Source organism: Macaca mulatta, chromosome 14 (assembly GCF_049350105.2).
Source record: "Macaca mulatta isolate MMU2019108-1 chromosome 14, T2T-MMU8v2.0, whole genome shotgun sequence".
NCBI lineage: Eukaryota > Metazoa > Chordata > Mammalia > Primates > Cercopithecidae > Macaca > Macaca mulatta.
In genome coordinates, this window is record NC_133419.1 from 103,704,528 (window position 1) to 103,724,591 (window position 20,064).

Below are 20,064 nucleotides of genomic sequence, written 5' to 3' on the forward strand. Positions count from 1 at the left end.
GTCCCACTACTAGAAAGTCCCTGGGGGGACAGCCAAGTACTCGTTTCTACACCAACACTCAGACTTTTTGAGAGGAAAGGAAAAAGCCACATTTTTTTTTATTATTATACTTTAAGTTCTAGGGTACATGTGCACAACGTGCAGGCTTGTTACATATATATATACACACACATGTGCCATGTTGGTGTGCTGCACCCATAAACTCGTCATTTACTATATCTCCTAATGCCATCCCTCCTTCCTCCCTGCACCCCACGGCAGGCCCCGGTGTGTGATGTTCCCCTTCCTGTGTCCAAGTGTTCTCATTGTTCAATTCCCACCTATGAGTGAGAACATGTGGTGTTTGGTTTTTTTTTGTCCTTGCAATAGTTTGCTGAGAATGATGGTTTCCAGCTGCATCCATGTTCCTACAAATGACATGAACTCATCGTTTTTTATGGCTGCATAGTATTCCATGGTGTATATGTGCCACATTTTCTTAATGCAGTCTATCATTGATGGACATTTGGGTTGGTTCCAAGTCTTTGCTATTGTGAATAGTGCTGCAGTAAACATACGTGTGCATTCTTATACTCCGCAGCTCCTAATGGCTAATGTGAAACTTACCAATGAACCTTGCACTTCAGTTCTTTCCCTCCCCATTCCTCTTGCTTCAGAGGCCTGGTAGACTTGCACTATCCCAAAGAAGCGGCCACCTCTGAAGAATTCCTCTTTGGGAACATGTAGATACTTGAGAAATGTTTCTGTTTGAAGAAAATAGAGGGAGAAACAAGGTCCTAAGGCAAACAATGTCTTAGGACAGTTTGGAGAAATGAAAACTTGGAGGCTTTAAATCATGAATTGAACATAAATTCCAGTAAAATGGAAAATGGACTGTGCATTACTCTTACCCTGGAGCATAGTGACTTAGAAACTCTAGGCCGGTCGCTCAAGCCTGTAATCCCAGCACTTTGGGAGGCCGAGATGGGCAGATCACGAGGTCAGGAGATCGAGACCATCCTGGCTAATCCGGTGAAACCCCGTCTCTACTAAAAAATACAAAAAACTAGCCGGGCGAGGTGGCGGGCGCCTGTAGTCCCAGCTACTCGGGAGGCTGAGGCAGGAGAATGGCATAAACCCGGGAGGCGGAGCTTGCAGTGAGCTGAGATCCGGCCACTGCACTCCAGCCTGGGCGACAGAGCGAGACTCCATCCCAAAAAAAAAAAAAGAAACTCTAAACAGCAGGTCCTCAAGTAACATGGGTTAGTTATGACGTCAAAGAGAAAAAAAAATCAATTTCCGGTCAGGGCCGAGGTCTGTGGGGCGTTTTCAAGTTCTCCTTGTGTCTGTGCGGATTTTCTCTGGGTACTTGGTTTCCTCCCACATCCCACAGCTGTGCACGTGAGGGTCACATGGTCGCAGTCTGGCGAGTGTGAGTGGGTGTGAGCGTGCCCTGTGATGATGGAATGGAATCCTATCCAGGGCTGGCCTGAGCTGCCAGGATGGGCTCCAGCCACTGGACACTCTGACCTGGAACAAGAGGGTAAATAATTATCTTACTTGTTTTTTATTAATTTTTCTTAAATGTATGCATAACTCACATTTATTTCAATGTTTACTTTGGTTTTTTTTTTTTTTTTGAGACGGAGTCTCACTTTGTCACCTAGGCTGGAGTGCAGTGGCACGATCTCGGCTCACTGCAGCCTCTGCCTCCCTGGTTCAAGCGATTTTCCTGCCTCAGCCTCCTGAGTAGCTGGGATTACAGGTATATGCCACCATGTCTTGCTAATTTTTGTGTCTTTAGTAGAGGCAGGGTTTCACCATGTTGGCCAGGCTTGTCTTGAACTCCTGACCTCTAGTGATCTGCCCGTCTTGGCCTCCCAAAGTGCTGAGATTACAGGCGTCAGCCACCATGCTGGGCCTACAGTGTTTACTATTTAGAAGTGTTTTGGTCTTTATTTAGAAGTTTGGTAATGTTTTTGTGACTTAGAAATATGCCATAGAAATTTAGCTCTTCTTTATATCAATTAGCCTATGGGAAAAATGGTTTCCTTATGCATCCCTTTGCTTAAAATCATAGTTTCCAAGAACTTATCCAGACGTTAAATGAGGACTTTTCAACATACTGGTTTTGCCAGTAAGACTGTGGACTTCCGGCCGGGCCTGTAATCCCAGCACTTTGGGAGGCCGAGACGGGCGGATCACGAGGTCAGGTGAAACCCCGTCTCTACTAAAAAAATACAAAATCTAACCGGGTGAGGTGGCGGGCGCCTGTAGTCCCAGCTACTCGGGAGGCTGAGGCAGGAGAATGGTGTGAACCTGGGAGGCGGAACTTGCAGTGAGCTGAGATCCGGCCACTGCACTCCAGCCTGGGCAACACAGCTAGACTCCCTCTCAAAAAAAAAAAAAAAAAAAAAAAGACTGTGGACTTCATCATTGTTGAACTGCTGGGTCAAAACTCAAATGAGGCGAATATTGCCTTTAAAGGGATTATTTGCTAAAAACCAACCTTAAATAGTCACACAAAATCAAATATTAGTTGTCAGTATAAGTAGTTCATATATTTAACCATTTAGTTTGAGGTGCTATATTACTTGATTGTTTTTTATTGATGCATAATAACTGTACATATTTATGGGAATTGTTGAGTCTTAAATGAATGTGGTTTTAATGTTTGCCTTTGAATGGTTGTAAATACTGTAGATAATCTTATGGAGAACTGAGCAAACATGAAGATGTGGTATCAAACTTCAGGTTTAAGCTGTTTGAAGCATTATAAACGTTCATTTCACAACCAGATTGCTTAATGATGTTGGCTGTGGTGAGACTCACTGGGTTATTTTTTTCAGCAGTGAACTTTATTAAATCCCCATTCCATTCAGCAGGCATGTGCTAAAAGAGCATTATCATTGGTGACAATGGACAAATGTGTTTTTTCATTGTATTTGGGCCTTTTGTATTGTATTCTTGGTATTGGGTGCACCTAAAAAAAAAAAAAAGATTGAATAAAGCAATTCTACGTGTACTAATGTGGAATAGCTGCCAAGGTCTGTTAAGTGAAAGAAATCAAAGAGCAAGACAGTGTAACTTTGCATGGTAGCATTTTTATTTTGAAAGATTATATTAATGCTTGGTATGCATAAGATAGCTCTGGAAGGATTCAAGAAAGATCTGCTTGGTTACCTCTGAGAAAAGGAGTTAGATCATGGAAACAGGGGTGGGAGGAAAATTGTTTATATTGCATAATGTCTTTTAACTTTTGGATTTCGTGTTGTGGCTAAGGTATTACCTATTAGAAATAAATAAAATGAGGTAATTTTAAAAATAAAGAAATCCTGTAAATTTTGACCAAATGTTGCTATTCATTAGTTTTATCTTAAACTCTCTGCATATGATCTTTCCTATACTTCTGGCTTTAAGAATAACCTCAATGTTGAAACCTTCTATATACATATATGTTTCATATATATGTGTGTGTATATATGTATATATGTGTACATATATATATATATATATCTCCTCTCTTTTGCATTTCAGATGCCTTTAGCTCATGGGTGCTTGAATTTCTCTAACACATTTCAAAAATGGGCAAACATAAAAAATTCATCCCAACTCTTGCCCTTCTTTCACAAACCTTCTTCTCTCCAAGTGTTTCCCCATCTCAGTAAATGCCATCACCATCAGCTCTTATGCTCAAGCAAGCTACCTAGGAATTACTGTGAACATTTCCTTTTCTATCAAACTGCATATCTAATCCATCACTGAGTCCTGTTATCTATCTCATATCTATATATTCTACTCTCATCCCTAACTCTCCAGTGTGCCCATGTGGTCCAAGCCATCATCTCCCCACTTAGTCTCCACACTCCCTTTCAAAACATTCTTCAATGCCATTCCCTCAAAAGTTCTTCTAAAACTGTCTGGTTCAAAGTAGATCCTCCTTTTATTTTTTCCCTTTGTAACTCTTATGAAATTTACAATTGCATATTTATATTTGTGGTTATCTGCATGGATTCCTTCTGCTGGATTATAATCTCAATGAGGGCAGGGGGCGGTGTCCATTATTTTCAGGTTCTTATGCCTGCAACCTAGCATAATGTCTGGCACATGGAATATGATTTGTAAATTACTTTCAGATGAATGGATAAGTTAAAAAGGGAATGAGCTCTTATCATGTACCAGGCATTGTGCTAGAGACATTAGTTATGGATGATAAACGAATGTTAGAATCCTCATTTGCCAATGAGCATTTACCTCCAGGCACAGGCAGATACAAAATGAGTACAAAAGTATATTTTAACGTGTGAATAGGGTAGATATGAGGAAGTTTGCTTGCTAGGTCAGAGGAGGGACCTGTACTGAGGGAATTTATAAGTAAAAGGAAAAGATCAAAAACAAGTTTGATTTCCTCATCCTGTAAAATGAGGTGTGCAAATGAGGCAATTTGCTATGAGTACAGGATTCCCTTCACAGTTTTTCCTAGAGCCTGCTCTACAATGTCACGATCCCTCTCGATTTTTTGCCTTAAGTATGTCAGGACACATCAAATGTCTAGATGGTAGAAATAAGCATCCCGTTTGCAGGGTTCATGAGGAGGGCAAGTTGTAGATTCTCTGCAGTTCTGGAACCCATTGTGAACCCCAAGCCGTGGAGACTCTAGTCTACTGACTGATCATGCTCAGCCCATAATGTGCCCAAATTGTGAGAACAACTTGCCCTTGAAACAAACAAATACAACAATAAGATAAAATAACTGACAAATCATCTTTATTAAATAAGCAAATAGTCTACATAGATACAGTCACTTGTCTGTTGCACATGACTGCTTCCCCTTCTCTTGGGAAAGATCACTCCACATGACAAGGTGCAAGCTAAGCAGCAGTCCACTTGAATGCCCTGTAATAATGTAAAGATGACCGGCAAGATACAGAGTTCACGCTCAAGTTCCCTTGAGTATGACTTGAGTCACAGCACAGGCAGGAGAAAACAAACCATTTCAATTCACAGAGACTTAGGTGAAGAATTATCAGCTTCATTTAAAGTTCCCATATGGTCCCTTCTACATATCTCTCTCAACAATTAAGCCAGCTGTTACTCTTCAAAGTGTGTGTCACTTTCTTTGCATTTGGGTCAAACTCCAATTGTGAAGATCCAGTGAAGAAATAAAAAAATCCTTCAAATACAGACAAGGGAAATAGTAAGACATTTTTTCCAAATAAAGACATTTGACAATATACAAAACTCAGAATCATAGAGAACTAAAAATAGAAAGTGTTTATAGAGTTTTACTTTATGTCAGGGACTATGCCAAGCTTGTTACATGAATTTATTTTCATTTATTTCTGCAACAACCCTATGAGATTGTATGTCTAACTCCATTTACAGGTTGAACAAGTTGAGGTTTAGACAGATTCCGATGCTTGCTCAAGGTTACTCAGCAAGGAAGGATGGAGCCAGCACTCCATGCCAGCTCACTCTAACAACAAAGCCAGGTTCCAGGTTACAAGGTTATTCTGCTTCTGATCAGATAAATTCTCCACTTGCTTGGAAACTCTAATCACCTATTTCTTTCTTCCCCAAAAATCCTCCTCCCTTTTTCCTGCATTGCAGCCTAGGAAGCACAGCAACTATTTCAAAACACCAGAGAACCCTTTAGCACTCTGCAAACATGGTGATCAGGTTACCTTTCAATAAAGATCATCAGCCTCCACTTACTTACCTTGAGTAAACTCTGCGCAATGGAAAGGTAAGTATTTGCAAATGACCGGCATGGGCAATGACTGACAATTCAGGAAAGACAGAAAAAGATCTCCCTGGGAATTAGTAGCAGCAATAAGATGGGGTGGAGGAGAAGGCCAGCTAACCAATATTAAATCTGGCCACACCATTTGATGGGATTTTTATACTAACATGGTAATCTGAAATTCAAGCTTGACTTCACATGTTAGCTCGAGATGTGAGTAAGTGACACTGGAGCACTTTGATTTTACATGCACGGTTTTATATGCATGTATAAGATAAAGTAGCAAGATTTGTTAATTATCTTTATGGTTCCAAACAAGTTATTTTGTGAAGTAGTTCTATAATGAGTACAAATGTAGGCAAATCAAAATTTTGGGGAGGGAACTGGTCTTAAAAAACACTTGTTATTAAAAAGTTTCAATGCTCCTCTTGTCTCTGATATCATAGATGTTTCAAGTGCTCCATGGCCAACACAGTAAGTATCCTCTTACCAAATTCTTCAAAAACAGCATCAATCTTTGAGTCAATTCCTGGAAAGTCTTCAGCTATTTGCTTGGGAAAGCCTGGCTCCATGGAATTTCTCTTCTCATCAAATCTGTACCGAGTAAAAGAAACAGCTCAGCATTGCATAGAGGCCATGTTACCAAACATCTTAGATCATGGTAGGTTTAATGTGGAATTTTACTAAACTTTGTAAGTACTGCAAATAAACGCTAAGCATATTTGGGACTGTAGAAATATGTGACTTTAATCGTACTGCAAAGAGTTCTTAAAGCCATATCTCCATCCAGAACAGGGGCAGCATCCTGCTGCATGTAGCACCTGCTGTTTGTCATCGTATTTCTTAAGCCTGGACAGAAAGAATCTTAATCATCTTTCTGTCACAAAGACATGAAAGTGTGAACATATATATAAAGTGAATTGAATCAACATCTAAAGTGCAATTTTAGTTCCCTACCACAATTGGCCCATATATACCTGCCCTCCCCACCCTGCACATCTAAGTCTTCTATGGTGGCCTCCCGGGAAAAGAGATTAAGATTAGAAGCAAAGCTCAGTATGTGTGTTTTTAGCCCACTGGCTGGATATCAGATGGTCGGCCTCGATGTCTCAAAGTCTGGGCAAATGACCCAGGAATCAACCTGTCTGCGAGTGCTGGGTTGTATCCATAAACTGGACTGCTATTGCTCATCATCTCTTAAAAGTGCCATCATTATCAGGCAGAGGTAACAAACGGGTGAGGTTAGAGGTAGCCCTTGGATATCACATAGTAGTGTTAGGAAGACAAGACAAACGCACAGTGAGACAGTAACAAACACAGACAGACAGTGAGCCAAACTATAAGACAATGGGAAGGAAATGCTAAATGGTGGTCTGGATTCTCAGAACATTTTCCCAACGGGTCTAAAGTCCATGAGGGAAAGCTGCATGGAGGTGATAAGACTTGAGCCAGGACTTGAAGGATGGGCAGGATTTGAATAGGTTGAGGAGAGAAGAGGGGGCTCCAGGCAGTTGGGACAACAGCACTAAGGGAAGCACCAGCCAACTGCATTTGGGACTCAAAGCAGGAGAGCTTAAAGTGCTGCTGTTTTAAAATAAGAACTTTCCCACAGTTGTCTGAAGTCCCATCCTTCCTACTAAGAGAGAAGCAGGCCTAAGGTTGGGGTGAGGGATTTCCTTAGAAAAAGAAACTAATTTCACTAATTAGGCTCCACGCAAAGTCATTTCTTTTGCATCTCACCTCCAATATTTGTCCTCTACAAAGAAGTATGTTTTCTTCTTTTCCTTATCAAAAAGGGCTGCATCGATTTTCCTTACAGTTGGAGGGAAACCTAGGGTGTGGATGCCTTTTGGGTATCCAGCTTGTACCTCATTTCCTCTGATGGCCCAGAACTGATTTCCTGTTAAATATAAATAATTCAGAGTCATATTGAATTATAACAGTTAAGCCCTTTAGCTTTAGAAATACACTTTAGCATCTTTGATTTTCATGGTAAAGAAGTAGCCCAAATTTTAGATTTAGTCACCAGCTCATAGTGGGCTTTTCACAAAAATTTGCAGACTGAATGAATAAACCAAGGTCAAATGAGAGAATTTACAACTCTGGGTAATTTATCTTCCTGTCTTTATTTTTATCATCTATAAAATATAAATGCAATCATATCAGCCCTGGTTATTTCTTCATTACCTTTGACTACTGTACTAGCCAGTACTTGATGTAGCAGGGAAAAGGAAAGTGTCGTTCAATTTCTTATGAGAGGGTTTATTTTAGCAAGTTAAACAAATGATGATGTAATAATTACCTTTAAAAATGAAAACAAGATCCTTGCTAGTAACTTCATATGTGGCATCCACGCCTGAAGGAAGAGACGGCCAAAATGAAGAGATCAAATACAAGTCAGGCTCAAGCTTCCTGAGAGATTTGCGCCAAAAGTGCCTAAAATATATGTAAAAAGAAATGTAAATTGAAAAACAGTCTTTCACCTTTAGAATATTTTCCTCACCATCTTGCCTCACGCAACTTCCCCCATTCTCTCATCTTCTAGGCTGGATGACAGATAGAAATCAGGTATATTGCCATTAGAAAATTTCTTTCCTTTTTCTTCAGAAGACTGCAGTGAGTCTCCTGTCATAGGTTTCCAGAGGAATGTCTTCTATGGAAGAAAAATTATTCTATCATGCAAATGAATTAGCCCAGCATAAGCTTTAACTACCTGCAACGTGTGCAAAACAGTGCGTATGCTATGCCCTGTTCCAAAAGCTGGGCAGTGTGTGTGTACGTGTATGTGCTGTATAAATATATTCTTATATACGTATAGAAAGATTCTAGAAGGATGCACAAAAAGTCTTGACTCTGGATGAATATAGGGGGAACTGGGAACTAAAGTTTTTAATTTTCTTCTCATTTGTGCTGTTTGAATGTTTGTCATGTGCATATTGATCCATCAGTAGGTAAATTACTTGATTAAATGTAATGTTGATCCTGATGTCATTTTTAAAGGAAGTAAAAATAAAAGTATTATTCTAGAGATCTACTCATGCCTTTTGAAAAGTAACCGCAACTTAAAACATTTGGAAATAGCAATTAGAAGACAGGAACCAGATCAGCCTGAGCCTTCAAATACGAACCTGGCAATTTTAGGAAAATGTGGGAAAAGGCAGCACCAGATCTAAATGATGCCAAGCTCAGAAGAAACGTTTTTGTTTTAAATGTTTAAAAATCTCTATCAAATTTCTGTGTGTTTTCCTTTCTAAGCACTGTAGACTAAAATGATAGGAAAATATAATTTTTCAGTCTGACCTGTCTTTAAAGAACAGGATTTCTCCCCTCAAAGTGCTGACGGCATCAAAGGACAAAGCAGGATCGCACGCGGCTGGCGTCCCAGGTGCTGGAGGGACAGGGTCCGTGGGTACCAGGGGGGTCTCAGGGGATCCAGGGGGAGGTCCTAAAGGGAACATTAGGGGAAATGTGATACGTTTCAATATATGCCCGTTTGTGTGCTTTCCAAACATTCTCACGGTGCTTTCAGCTAAATGTAGCATTTGACAGCTCTTCTGAAGACCATCGTTGCAAAACCACAATGGCTAATTTTCCCAGCGTCACTCACCATAGAGGGACTGAATGCCATTTATATCATCTTGAGACAGGCGGAACCGAGTCAGGTCTGTGAGTGAGTGGTAGAGTGGGTACATCAAAGCTTCAGTGTTGGCTGAGTGAAAGAGACCCAGGGAATGGCCAAGTTCATGAGCAGCAACGAGGAATAAATTGACCCCTATTTAAGAAATCAAAAACAATAGTTACTTATTTTTTAAATACACGTACATTACACAGGTCTGCTGTGCATTGTACTGGTTTTTGCTTCTTGGAACCACACAGGGCTTTTTACACCTTGTTTGTTGGTTAACCAAACAATTGACTAATTACACACTTAATGGAAAGCTAAGTGTATTTTAAAACTCATACCTGAAATCAATCTTTGAGATTGATCCCCCGGAACCCACCCCCAGCCTCACAAGCATATTAACTCCAGAAGAAACAGGTCCCTTTTCTTGTACTCAGGAATGGAATGAACCCATTTGTTTAGCATATCAAATATTTACCTTCATTTGTCAATGCAAAGCTAAACACTGTTTTAATATATTTACATTTGCCATTTGTAGTCTCAGTTAAAGGAAACTATATTCATCTTAATTCATAATGTCTCAGTCTCATCATCATGAAGTACATATTGAGACTAAAAACATGAATAATGATAGATGTCATAGAATTTGCAAAATTGGTTTAAAACACAGTACGCCCACTCATGTCTAACATTTGTCACAAAACAGATTTAGAATACATAAGAATACATAAACACTGGTTTTATTCAAAATTTTTTCCTTCTTTTTTTTTTTTTTTTTTTTTTTTTGTTTTGAGACAGAGTCTGCACTCCAGGCTGGAGTGCAGGGGCGCCATCTCGGGTCACTGCAAGCTCCGCCTCCCGGGTTCACGCCATTCTTCTGCCTCAGCCTCCTGAGTTGGTGGGACTACAGGCGCCCGTCAACACGCCCGGCTAATTTTTTGTATTTTTAGTGGAGATGGGGTTTCACTGTGTTAGCCAGGATGGTCTCCATCTCCTGACCTCGTGATCCACCCACCTCGGCCTCCCAAAGTGCTGGAATTACAGGTGTGAGCCACCGTGCCCAGTCTTCCTTCATATTTTTAAAGACATCCATAATGCTAAAATTGGGAGGCACTGGGTAATTATGATCAATACGGTAAGTAAATCTACATTACTTTTGCTAGTATTACTTGTATAACTTGTAATGCTAGGAACAATCTCATTTGAGAGTTTGCAGGAAGATTTCTTTACAAGAATTCGTTAACTCAACCAAATCAAGAATTTTATCCAGGACTAAACTCACATTTGTACGTCCTACAGAGGTTTACATTTTCATTGTAAATCCCAGCTAAACCTCAGACATAGTATTGTTTTTCTATGTTTTTAGAAGCAGTGTTAATTGTTTTAGCTGGTTTTTTTGAAAACTTTGGATGTCATTCCCCAAAATATACAGTTATGAACTGAGAAACATTCTTCTACCTAAACAGTTTGAACTTTGTATTTGGGAGTTAGTCTTTTCCTTCAGAACAAGCCCGTAAAAATTCTTTTAACCTAAAAGTACTAAAATAATGCCTCAGCCAGGAAAAAAAAAAAAAAGAATCTCAGTTTCTGAAATTTAATTCTGATTTCTGGTTTGAAGAGTAAAGAAGTAAATGGAGGAAATTACATAAGCAACATCAAGAGCACATTTTAGTGTAGATTCAGTGCAATATGCTATCCCTTGAATGTTTGCATTTCGATAGGATAAATTTTTCTTAATAATGGTTACCCCTAGATCACAAAGATCCACAGTCATTAAAGAAATACTTAATGATATTTCCTATATTGTGCTTACCAATGTAGGAAAACTGTTAAAGCATCTGAAAATATTTTCAATAATAATTAAAACAAAAATATATTCTGCTGATCTCTGATCCACTGGAAAATCCAGAACATCTCATTTCTTGAGCTTTCTTGGTTATTAAGAGATTTCTACATATAAAAAAATTAATGCCAAAATCATTCTGAGAGATGTGTAACTAACCTGTTGTATCTTTTGTCCATTGTTCATCATCATCAAAGTGAGCATCTCCATTAATCCCTGGCCCAGGGGCATAGGCATGAGCCAAAACATTTCCAGGTCCATCAAAGGGGTAAAAGTCTCCATGTTCTAGTAGGAAAAAAAATTATTGGAAAGATAGGTAATGAGGATCCCTTTTGGGCCTTTTCCAGTATAATAACAACAGATAGATGAATGGATACATTTTTGTTTGGTTTTGCTTTGTTTTGTGTTTTGTTTTGTTCTGATTTTTTTTTTTTTTTTTTGTACCTCTGACTGCGAAAGAGATCATTATATCAGCCTCTCCTTCATACAGCCTGGAGAATGTGAGTGGAGTCACCTCTTCCCAGACTTTCACAGCTTTCTCAATGGCAGAATCAATAGCATCTTTTGGCAAATCTCGTGTATAATTCACAATCCTGTAGGAGAAAAATTGAAGAGGATACTATTTTCTCCTATAACATAGTTTATAAAATTCTAATCTCATGTGAAAACCTCTCTAAACCATTACCTGTATGTAAGGTGGGTTTTCCTCCACTTCGGGATGCCAGGAAATGTTGTGAAGTGACCAACGTCAGGAACTCCACACCTGGGCTTGCGCATCACCTCCAGAGTGTCAGAGTCCAGCTTCCCCGTCACCTCCAACCCAAGGAACTTCTGCATTTCTCGGATTTTTTTAACAACAGGACCACTGTCCTTTCTTCTAACAAACTGTTTCACATCTTTTTCAAGGTCATAGTAGTTTTCTAGATATTGCTAACAGAATAAGTATAGTTTTTAGGTCATTCTTACAAATTTTACTATAACTCTCTATTTATAGTAAGTTTTTGCAGTTGCTCACTTTTCTTAAGCTATTTGGAGTATTTCTCTAGTTTGCTGAAATAATACCAAGTTTTAAAATACGATACTAGCAACATAAATATTTAGCTAAAATTACGTTGCATTTAAAAAAAACTGAAGATGTTCCAAAGTAAGATATGGTTCATCCACTCTCCACTTGTTATTCATGTGCCTTAAGCCCCAGTGCTGCTACTCGTATGGTGTTGTGTGATCTTAAGAAAACACTTAACCTTTCTGGCCTTTGTTTCTTCCTACATAAGAGGAGAAGCCCAAATGGTGTGATAATGAGACCCTTTCCACTTCCAACACTCTATAACTCTCTATTCTTGACCTGTTCCTACACAGTACGCTCAAGCATTCTATGTGGGTTTTAAGACACACAGAATGGTTTGAGCTTACTGTGGAAGTTCCCCACCTGGCCAGGTCAGTTAGTGTTAATTACCTGAACAAAGTTCATGCTGGTGTCCTCATCCCTTGCAGCTCCATCCAACGGATAGGCTGAGCAAACTGCCACACACAGCAACAGTAGGATTGGAAGACTCTTCATTTCCACTGGCTTTACTTAGCTCTATGTTGTCTCTATGCCTTGCTTTCTTGCCTGCCTCTGTGCAGGTCCACCCTCGGGAGCCCAGCTTTTAAAGAGTGACAGTGTTTATTTGGATCATCCGCAGCTTGACTCATCCTTGCTTTCATCCAAATGGCAGCAGGACCATTTCCAAAAATTCCAAATTCCAAGTAGGATGATACAACCTACTTTACTAATTTCTCTTAACCTTCCCAATTTTGCAAGGCAACATAATGATTAATCTCCAGGAAGTGCTTCCTGTCTTGGTAGAGGAGAAAACTGAAGCATTTTTTTTTTCCCCTCTGGAAAAATTGACTGGAGTTCTCTAGACAATTTATGTTTGTGTTTTTGAGAGAAGAAGTAGGCTGACTTGGTAAAAGTCAGAATTGTGCAGAACTTCTAAAAGGAGTTTTAAGAAAGACATTATAAAAGCAAAGAAAAGATGTAAGTGGAAAGTGTACATATATAGCTATAGTCTATACTATATACGGTTATACTCAAAACATAGAAGATAATATCTAGAAGAAATTTAGAAGGGGTGATTTATTTTTTTGAAACTGATTTGTAATGGCTGTTATTGATTGTGACTGGATTTGCTGGTTCTTGAGGAGGAAAACCTCATGGGCAGAATAGAACAAAGAGGGTCTGTGAAAAAGAAGGAAGTATATTCCCTTTGGGTGGTTTTAATTCTGTACTCAATTTATTAAAGGGTGATGGGCCCATGTAGCTGCTCCATAAATAGTTGTAGAATTGAAATGAGTTACATTGCTCACTGGACTGAAATTCTCTCTGTCCTTGTCTTCTACACGTGTCTTATTCTCTTTCAATCTTTTCCCCTCCTCCCTAAATTCAAATTAGCAGATGCTTTGAAGTTGAAGAACAGAATCCATTCTAAATTCTTTCCTCGTGCTCTTCTGTTTTCTTCCTTTCTTTCTTTTCTGTTTCTTTGTCAAGTAAAATGTTGCTCACATTATTGGTGTATAATAAATGCTTGAATGCAAGACTCAACATATTCAGAGGAAGACATTCTGTAAAACTTTCGTGGTCCTTTGGCCACCTGCCACCATCCATCTCCCCGACGTGTCCCTGATCACTACATTTTGTTTGTTCTTTCTTTCTTTGCTGACTTGCTTATTAGTTTGCTAAAGGGAAGAGCATCTTAGGAGTAAGAACTCAGTAGAATGATGGATACAAATGTGCACTTATTAGACCTTTAATAAGTGCCCATTTTTTCTTTCTCTCATTTACATCTCTTTTGCATTTTCTTCTTTGCTTTATTTTTTGTGTATTTCTTAATAAACATTGGAGAGATTTTACCCAACAAATTTAAAGGGATTTCTCTGTGGTATTAAGATCCCTACGTCTGAAGATGCCCACACAGGTGATACCCTACTTGGGAGGGGGCTATACATCACACTTAAGCCTTCATTTTTAGACTATATTCTGTCTAAAGATTTTTCAAATTTTATTTGAAAAATAGAGACAGAGGTCTCACTATGTTGCCCAGTCTGGTTTTGAACTCTGGACTCAAGTGATTCTCCTGCCTCAATCTCTCAAAGTGCTAGGATTACAGACATGGGTCACTGCACCTGGCCTAAAGACATTTTAAGACTAATATTCTATGGTTCTCTATTCCTTTGAGGGGGAAAAAACAACAACAACAACAAAAAACGTGTCTTGTCCTGATTGAGATAAAGGGAAAGTATTTGGCCACACTGACATAAGGACAAGGAGAACAGAGTGGTGGTAGTGATGTGAATTCCAGGAAGAAACAGTGGAGGCCAACAGATAAAATACTGAGAGGTTAAAAGCATAGGAGCTGTGGCAGCTCTAATTCCTTCTAGATTAAGGTGTATCCTTTGTAAATTTTCTCTGGAGTTATAACTTACATAAAACATATTTAAAGTTTAGAAGAAAGCCTGATAGATAATATGTTTGCTTTTCCAACTGTTAAGATGTGATTGGCAAAATGGGCTGTGCTGTTACTGAACTAAATACAAAAGTTTGCCATATTTTAAAACAGCTTCAGTGACATCCCTGGAAGATACTTCCCAAGTCCCAGGAAGAGTCATTAATTATTGTTCAATGGTACCTTGTACCTGCCTCTGCTACTGTATTTTCCACACTGCACTGTAGTGAAATGGTTTATCTGTCTCTCTCATTCTAATGTAAGCTACTTGAGGGTATGGACCATGCCTCATTTGATTCTGTATTCCTAATACTTAGCATGGTATCTGATATGTAGTAGGTAACCAAAAATTACTTAGAGAACTAAATAATATATTAGTTATGACTGAAAGGCTCACAGCAAATGTCAAACAGGTAAATTAAAAGTCAGAAAATCCACAAATCATGCAGACGTTTCTAGATTTGCAGATTCTACATGTCATATATACTAAATATTCTAAAAACTAAATTTTTAAAATGTTGTATTTCCACAAGAAAGATCAAGTTATCATCTAAAGTCTCTCTAATATATAATTGAAGTCCTCATTCATATGTATGCAGAACACTCAAACTAATCTTGTAGAACCAGGAGTTTTCTAACCGTGCATGAGACAGTCAAATTGCATTTTGTAGAGTACGTTTTAAAAACCAATGGAGTAATAAGAAGGAATAGGTAAAATTAAAGAGCAACTGAGTGTAAGAAGGAAGGGAGGGAGAAGGAGGGAGAAGAGAAGGGGGGAGGAAGAGGAAGTGAGGGGAGGAGGAGAGCAAACACTCCAGGTGTAGAGGGAGGAACTGAATACCAGGAGGAAAAAAAGTGGGCATTTCCAGCAAGAAATGAAAATGACTGTTCCACAGAACAATCATTTGTTATATGATTAAATAAATACAAGGGTCAGATAATGGCTAGTTTTATAAATCTGAACTCCCAGGGATCAGAGGCTTAGAATTAAATTTACGTTCAATCTAATCCTTGGATTTAAAAACTGGCAGTGAATCCAGGTAACATTCTATCTCATAACTTTTCACATTTGTCTTCCTATTTGTCACACTTCTCCATGACTAATCAGACATGATTGTGCAGGATCCTTGAGACTTCTAGCTGATAACTGATATAAACATTATTTCAACTATACATTCATTTATCAAGTGTGTGAGTCTCAAGGGCTCCAGAATACCCAAACTTAGAGTGTAGATTTGAAGATAAAATTTAGAAAATTTTAATAAAACAGAAAAAAACCTGACCAAATTAGCTATTTAAAAGCAGGAAAGAAAGAAGAAAGGAAGAAAGGGAAGGAGCGAGAGGAAGGAAGGAAGGAAGGAAGGAAGGAAGGAAGGAAGGAAAGAGGGAGGAGCAAACGAAGCAGGGATGGAGGGAGGGAAGGACGGAGGGAGGGAGGGAATATAACCTAGCCAAGGAGAGAATCCCCTATATAATTAATTCTATAAGAAATAGGTCTGGTGTGGTGGCTCCTGCCTATAATACCAGCACTTTAGGAGGCTGAGATAGGAGGATTGCTTGAGCCCAGAAGTTCAAGACCCGTCTAGACAACATAGGGAGACCTCAGCTGCACAAAAAAATGAAAATAGCCACTTGTAGTGCACACCTGTAGCCTCAGCTATTTGGGAAACTGAGGCAGGAGGCTCACTTGAGCCCTGGAAGTGAGCTGTGATGGCACCACTGCACTCCAACCTGGGCAAGAGAGCAAGACCCTGTCTCAAAAAAAAAAAAAAAAAAAGGAAAAAGTTGTACAGGAATTAAGCAGAAGGTGCTTGCTTACTTTAGGTGTTTCCTTTAGAAAAAACTCATAGATAAAGTAGCAGATAAAGTGAGCCTGGAATGATCTGGAAATGGAGGAGAAATTGCTTCTTGGCCTTTTGGCTAAGAACAAGTGTGGAAATGGAGGAAAATTCAGTAACAGAGTATACAAGTATGCAGAGTCAAGAAAGAGTCTATATGGAAAATGTCAAAGAGTTACTTTTTATTGAAATAAAAGGTATGTGAAGGGTAATAATGAAAAATAAAAAACAAAGTTGTGAAAAGATAGGTTGGTGTCCAGTCATAGAAAACTATTAGTCTGTAGCTAAGGTGCTTAGAGTTTATTCCACTGTTGGTGGAAAGCCATGTGATATGGTCTGGCTGTGTCCCCAACCAAATCTCACCTTGAATTTTAACTCCAACAATTCCCATATATTGTGGGAAGAACCTGGTGGAGGATGATTGAATTATGGGGGTGGGTCTTCACTGTGCTGTTCCCATGATAGTGAATGAGTCTCATGAGATCTGATGGTTTAAAATAAGGTAGTTTCCCTGCACAAGCGCTTTTTTTGCCTGCTGCCTTCCATGTAAGACATGACTTGCTCTTCCTTACCTTCTGCCATGATTGCAAGGCTTTCCCAGCCACATGGAACTGTAAGTCCATATTAAACCTCTTTTTCTTCCCAGTCTCTAGGATGTCTTTATCAGCAGTGTGAAAACAAACTAATACACTAGTTTCTACAAAACATTTTAAATACATTTTACATACTTAAATAAAATGTTAAATGTTTATTATATAAAATTTAGAATATATAAAAAGTACAAAGAAGAAAATAAATCATTTATAGTCTTGACCCAAAGAGAAAACACTACTAACACTATTAACTATGTACTTCCTCTAATTTTTTTTATGCCTGTGTATTCTTTTTCACATCATGCTGATCATGGGAGCTTATAAAATTTCATCTACATTTTCCACAATTTTGAATTTCACTAGCTGGACAGAAGTACTAATAAGGCAACTTATTCCATCTGAATTATAGGGCCATGTTGCTCAGACTGGTCTCGAATTCCTGGGCTTGAGTGATTTGCCCACCTTGGCCCCCAAAGTGCTAGGATTACAGACATGAGCCACCATGCCTAGCAATAAAATATTTCGATACTGGTATGCAATGTGTAGCAATCACATTGGGGTAAATGGGGGTATTCATCACCTCCAGCATCGATCATTTCTTTGTGTTACAAACATTCTAATTTATTATTTTAGTTATTTTAAAATGTACTATAATTACTGTTGACTGTAGTCACCCTGTTGTGCTATCAAATACTAGATAATACTTATTCTAACTGTATTTTTGTGTTCATTATCCATACCCACTCCCACCACCCCCAACTGCCCTTCCCAGCCACTGGTAACCATCATTCTACTCTCTATCTCCATGAGTTTAACTGTTTTAATTTTTAGCTCCCACAAATAAGTGAAAACGTGAAGTTTGTCTTTCTGTGCTTTGCTTATTTCACTTAATGTAATGTCCTCCAATTCCATCAATGTTGTTTCAAATGACAGATCTCATTCTTTTTCATGGTCGAATGGAACTCTACTGTGTATATGTACTATATTTTCTTTATCAATTCATCTGTTGATGGACACAGGTTGCTTCCAATTCTTGGCTATTGTGAATAGTGCTGCAGTCAACATGGAAGTGTAGATATCTCTTTGACATGTTGATTTCATTTCCTTTAGATAAATATTCAGTAGTGGTATTTCTGGATTATATAGTAGGTCTATTTTTAGTTTTTCAAGAAATTTCCATATTGTTCTCCGTGGTGGTTGTACTAATTTACATCCTCACCAAGAGAGTACAAGAGTTCCTGTTTCTCCACATCCTTGCCAGAATTTGTTATTGCCTGTTTTTTTTTTTTTGGAAGAAAAGTCATTTTTACTAGGGTAACATGATATCTCATTGTAGTTTTGATTTGCATTTCTCTGATAATCAATGATGTTGAGCACTTTTTCGTATCACATAGCTTTTTATAGTTGAAATCAGACTATGTATTCTGATTTTTATGCCTATTTGTAATAGAAACTTTCAAACATTCTAGTTGGAAGGAGAATTAGAATAGAAAAGGGATTAGGCAACATAAAGCCATCTAAAAAAAAAAGAAAGAAAAGGAATTAGGCACAGGTAATTTCTGCACGTGATGTCTCAGTCATTTTTCATTTATAAAAGCATAGTGACTCAGATCACTCCACATGAGTTGTAAAAATGTTGAAATCTATCACTTAAATTCTTTAGGAATGACAATGGCTTTTATGTGGCCCCAGGCAACTCTGGTTTTATGGAGGGAAAGAGCATTTTGTAATATTCTTGGCACAAATATTCCAGTTATGTAAAACAGAGTAACATAAAGTTTTCAGTGGTTCTCCAATATGCAGTATATTTCATCTGGTTGTAGGGTAAAATAATGATGCTTGATAAACAATTTTTCTCATATGAGGATTAGAGTGGATACAGGAGAACAGGTATGAAAAACATGGATAAAGCTTAACTCAAAGCTGTCAAATCCACCTGAAAAGGCATTTTTCAATCAGAAAACTGACTTTTTCAAACAAGCTCAGTAAAGGTAGCTCCATTAAGCTTTTCATAGCCTGACATATGCATTCTGGAATTGTTCATTTTTAGCCATTTGGCAATTGTATGTCTTTATGTAAATTTCTTCCAAAGGTGGTTCAGGAGTGAAATTTACTGATTCCAGCATGTCTGAGCATGTCTTTTGTTAAAATATCCTATAGGAAATACCTTAGGTGAATATGAAAGTCAGTTCACAATCATTTTTCCTCTCTTCCAAAATCAACACCTGTTCAGTAGAGATACAGCTTCAATGTTTTCTATTATAGTTGATAAAAAATGTATTTCCTGGCCCCTAAGAACAAATATCTTTCTAGATCTTTCAGATGACAAGAGGTTCTTCAGATTTCACAGGGCAAACATAGACAGGTTTCTGAATATTTTTTCTAATATAACTCCGCAGTTTTTATAAAAACTGGAAAATCATTCTAAAAAAAAGCTCTTATTTTATGTGCTCTAGTGCAAATTTGGGAAAGGCTGCTTCGGTGGCTACTAAGGAATTGTCCTTTTAGACTGAAAATGTTCTGTGTATTACTCTTGATAAGTGACATCAGAACTGTGCTGCTGTGAGATTTATCTGGTCGCAGTGACTGAGATGGATTAGAATGTGAAACAAGTGAAGTTGACTAGTTCAGGGGCTGTTATAATCATCCAAGTGAGGCACAAAGGCAACACGAAGGACTGCAGATCTAAGTAAAAAGAATTAAGAAAGGAAAGTGATGTTACAGACAGAAAAAGTACAGGCAAGATGAGAAAGGCGAGGCATGGCATTGAGGCTTGTGAATTGGGAAGAACTGGAATGAGCTAGTCTGTAGTTAAGGTTGGGGTCCTTTCTTTGTGACTTGGCAAATCTTTGTCTGGTGTGGAAATAAACAAAGACCAACTAAATAGGAAAAAGCAAAGGCTGTTTATTCAGAGCTTGCCATAGCAAGGGTGTCAGCCACTGTTGCTTGTGTTTTGGC

At 38.5% G+C, this 20,064-nt stretch overlaps 1 protein-coding gene across 1 annotated transcript; it reads right to left on the bottom strand.

The window, feature by feature from the left end:
- Positions 1–4,729: 4,729 nt before the first annotated feature.
- MMP3 (matrix metallopeptidase 3) lies at positions 4,730–12,853 on the bottom strand. Its single transcript, XM_001098400.5, has 10 exons — positions 12,644–12,853; positions 11,873–12,117; positions 11,632–11,780; positions 11,347–11,472; positions 9,330–9,494; positions 9,023–9,167; positions 8,025–8,158; positions 7,463–7,622; positions 6,213–6,316; positions 4,730–5,152 (listed from the first exon to the last, which is right to left on the bottom strand). The coding sequence occupies exons 1-10, from the start codon at positions 12,746–12,748 to the stop codon at positions 5,052–5,054; spliced, it is 1,434 nt and encodes a 477-aa protein (XP_001098400.2). The 5' UTR covers positions 12,749–12,853; the 3' UTR covers positions 4,730–5,051.
- Positions 12,854–20,064: the final 7,211 nt, after the last annotated feature.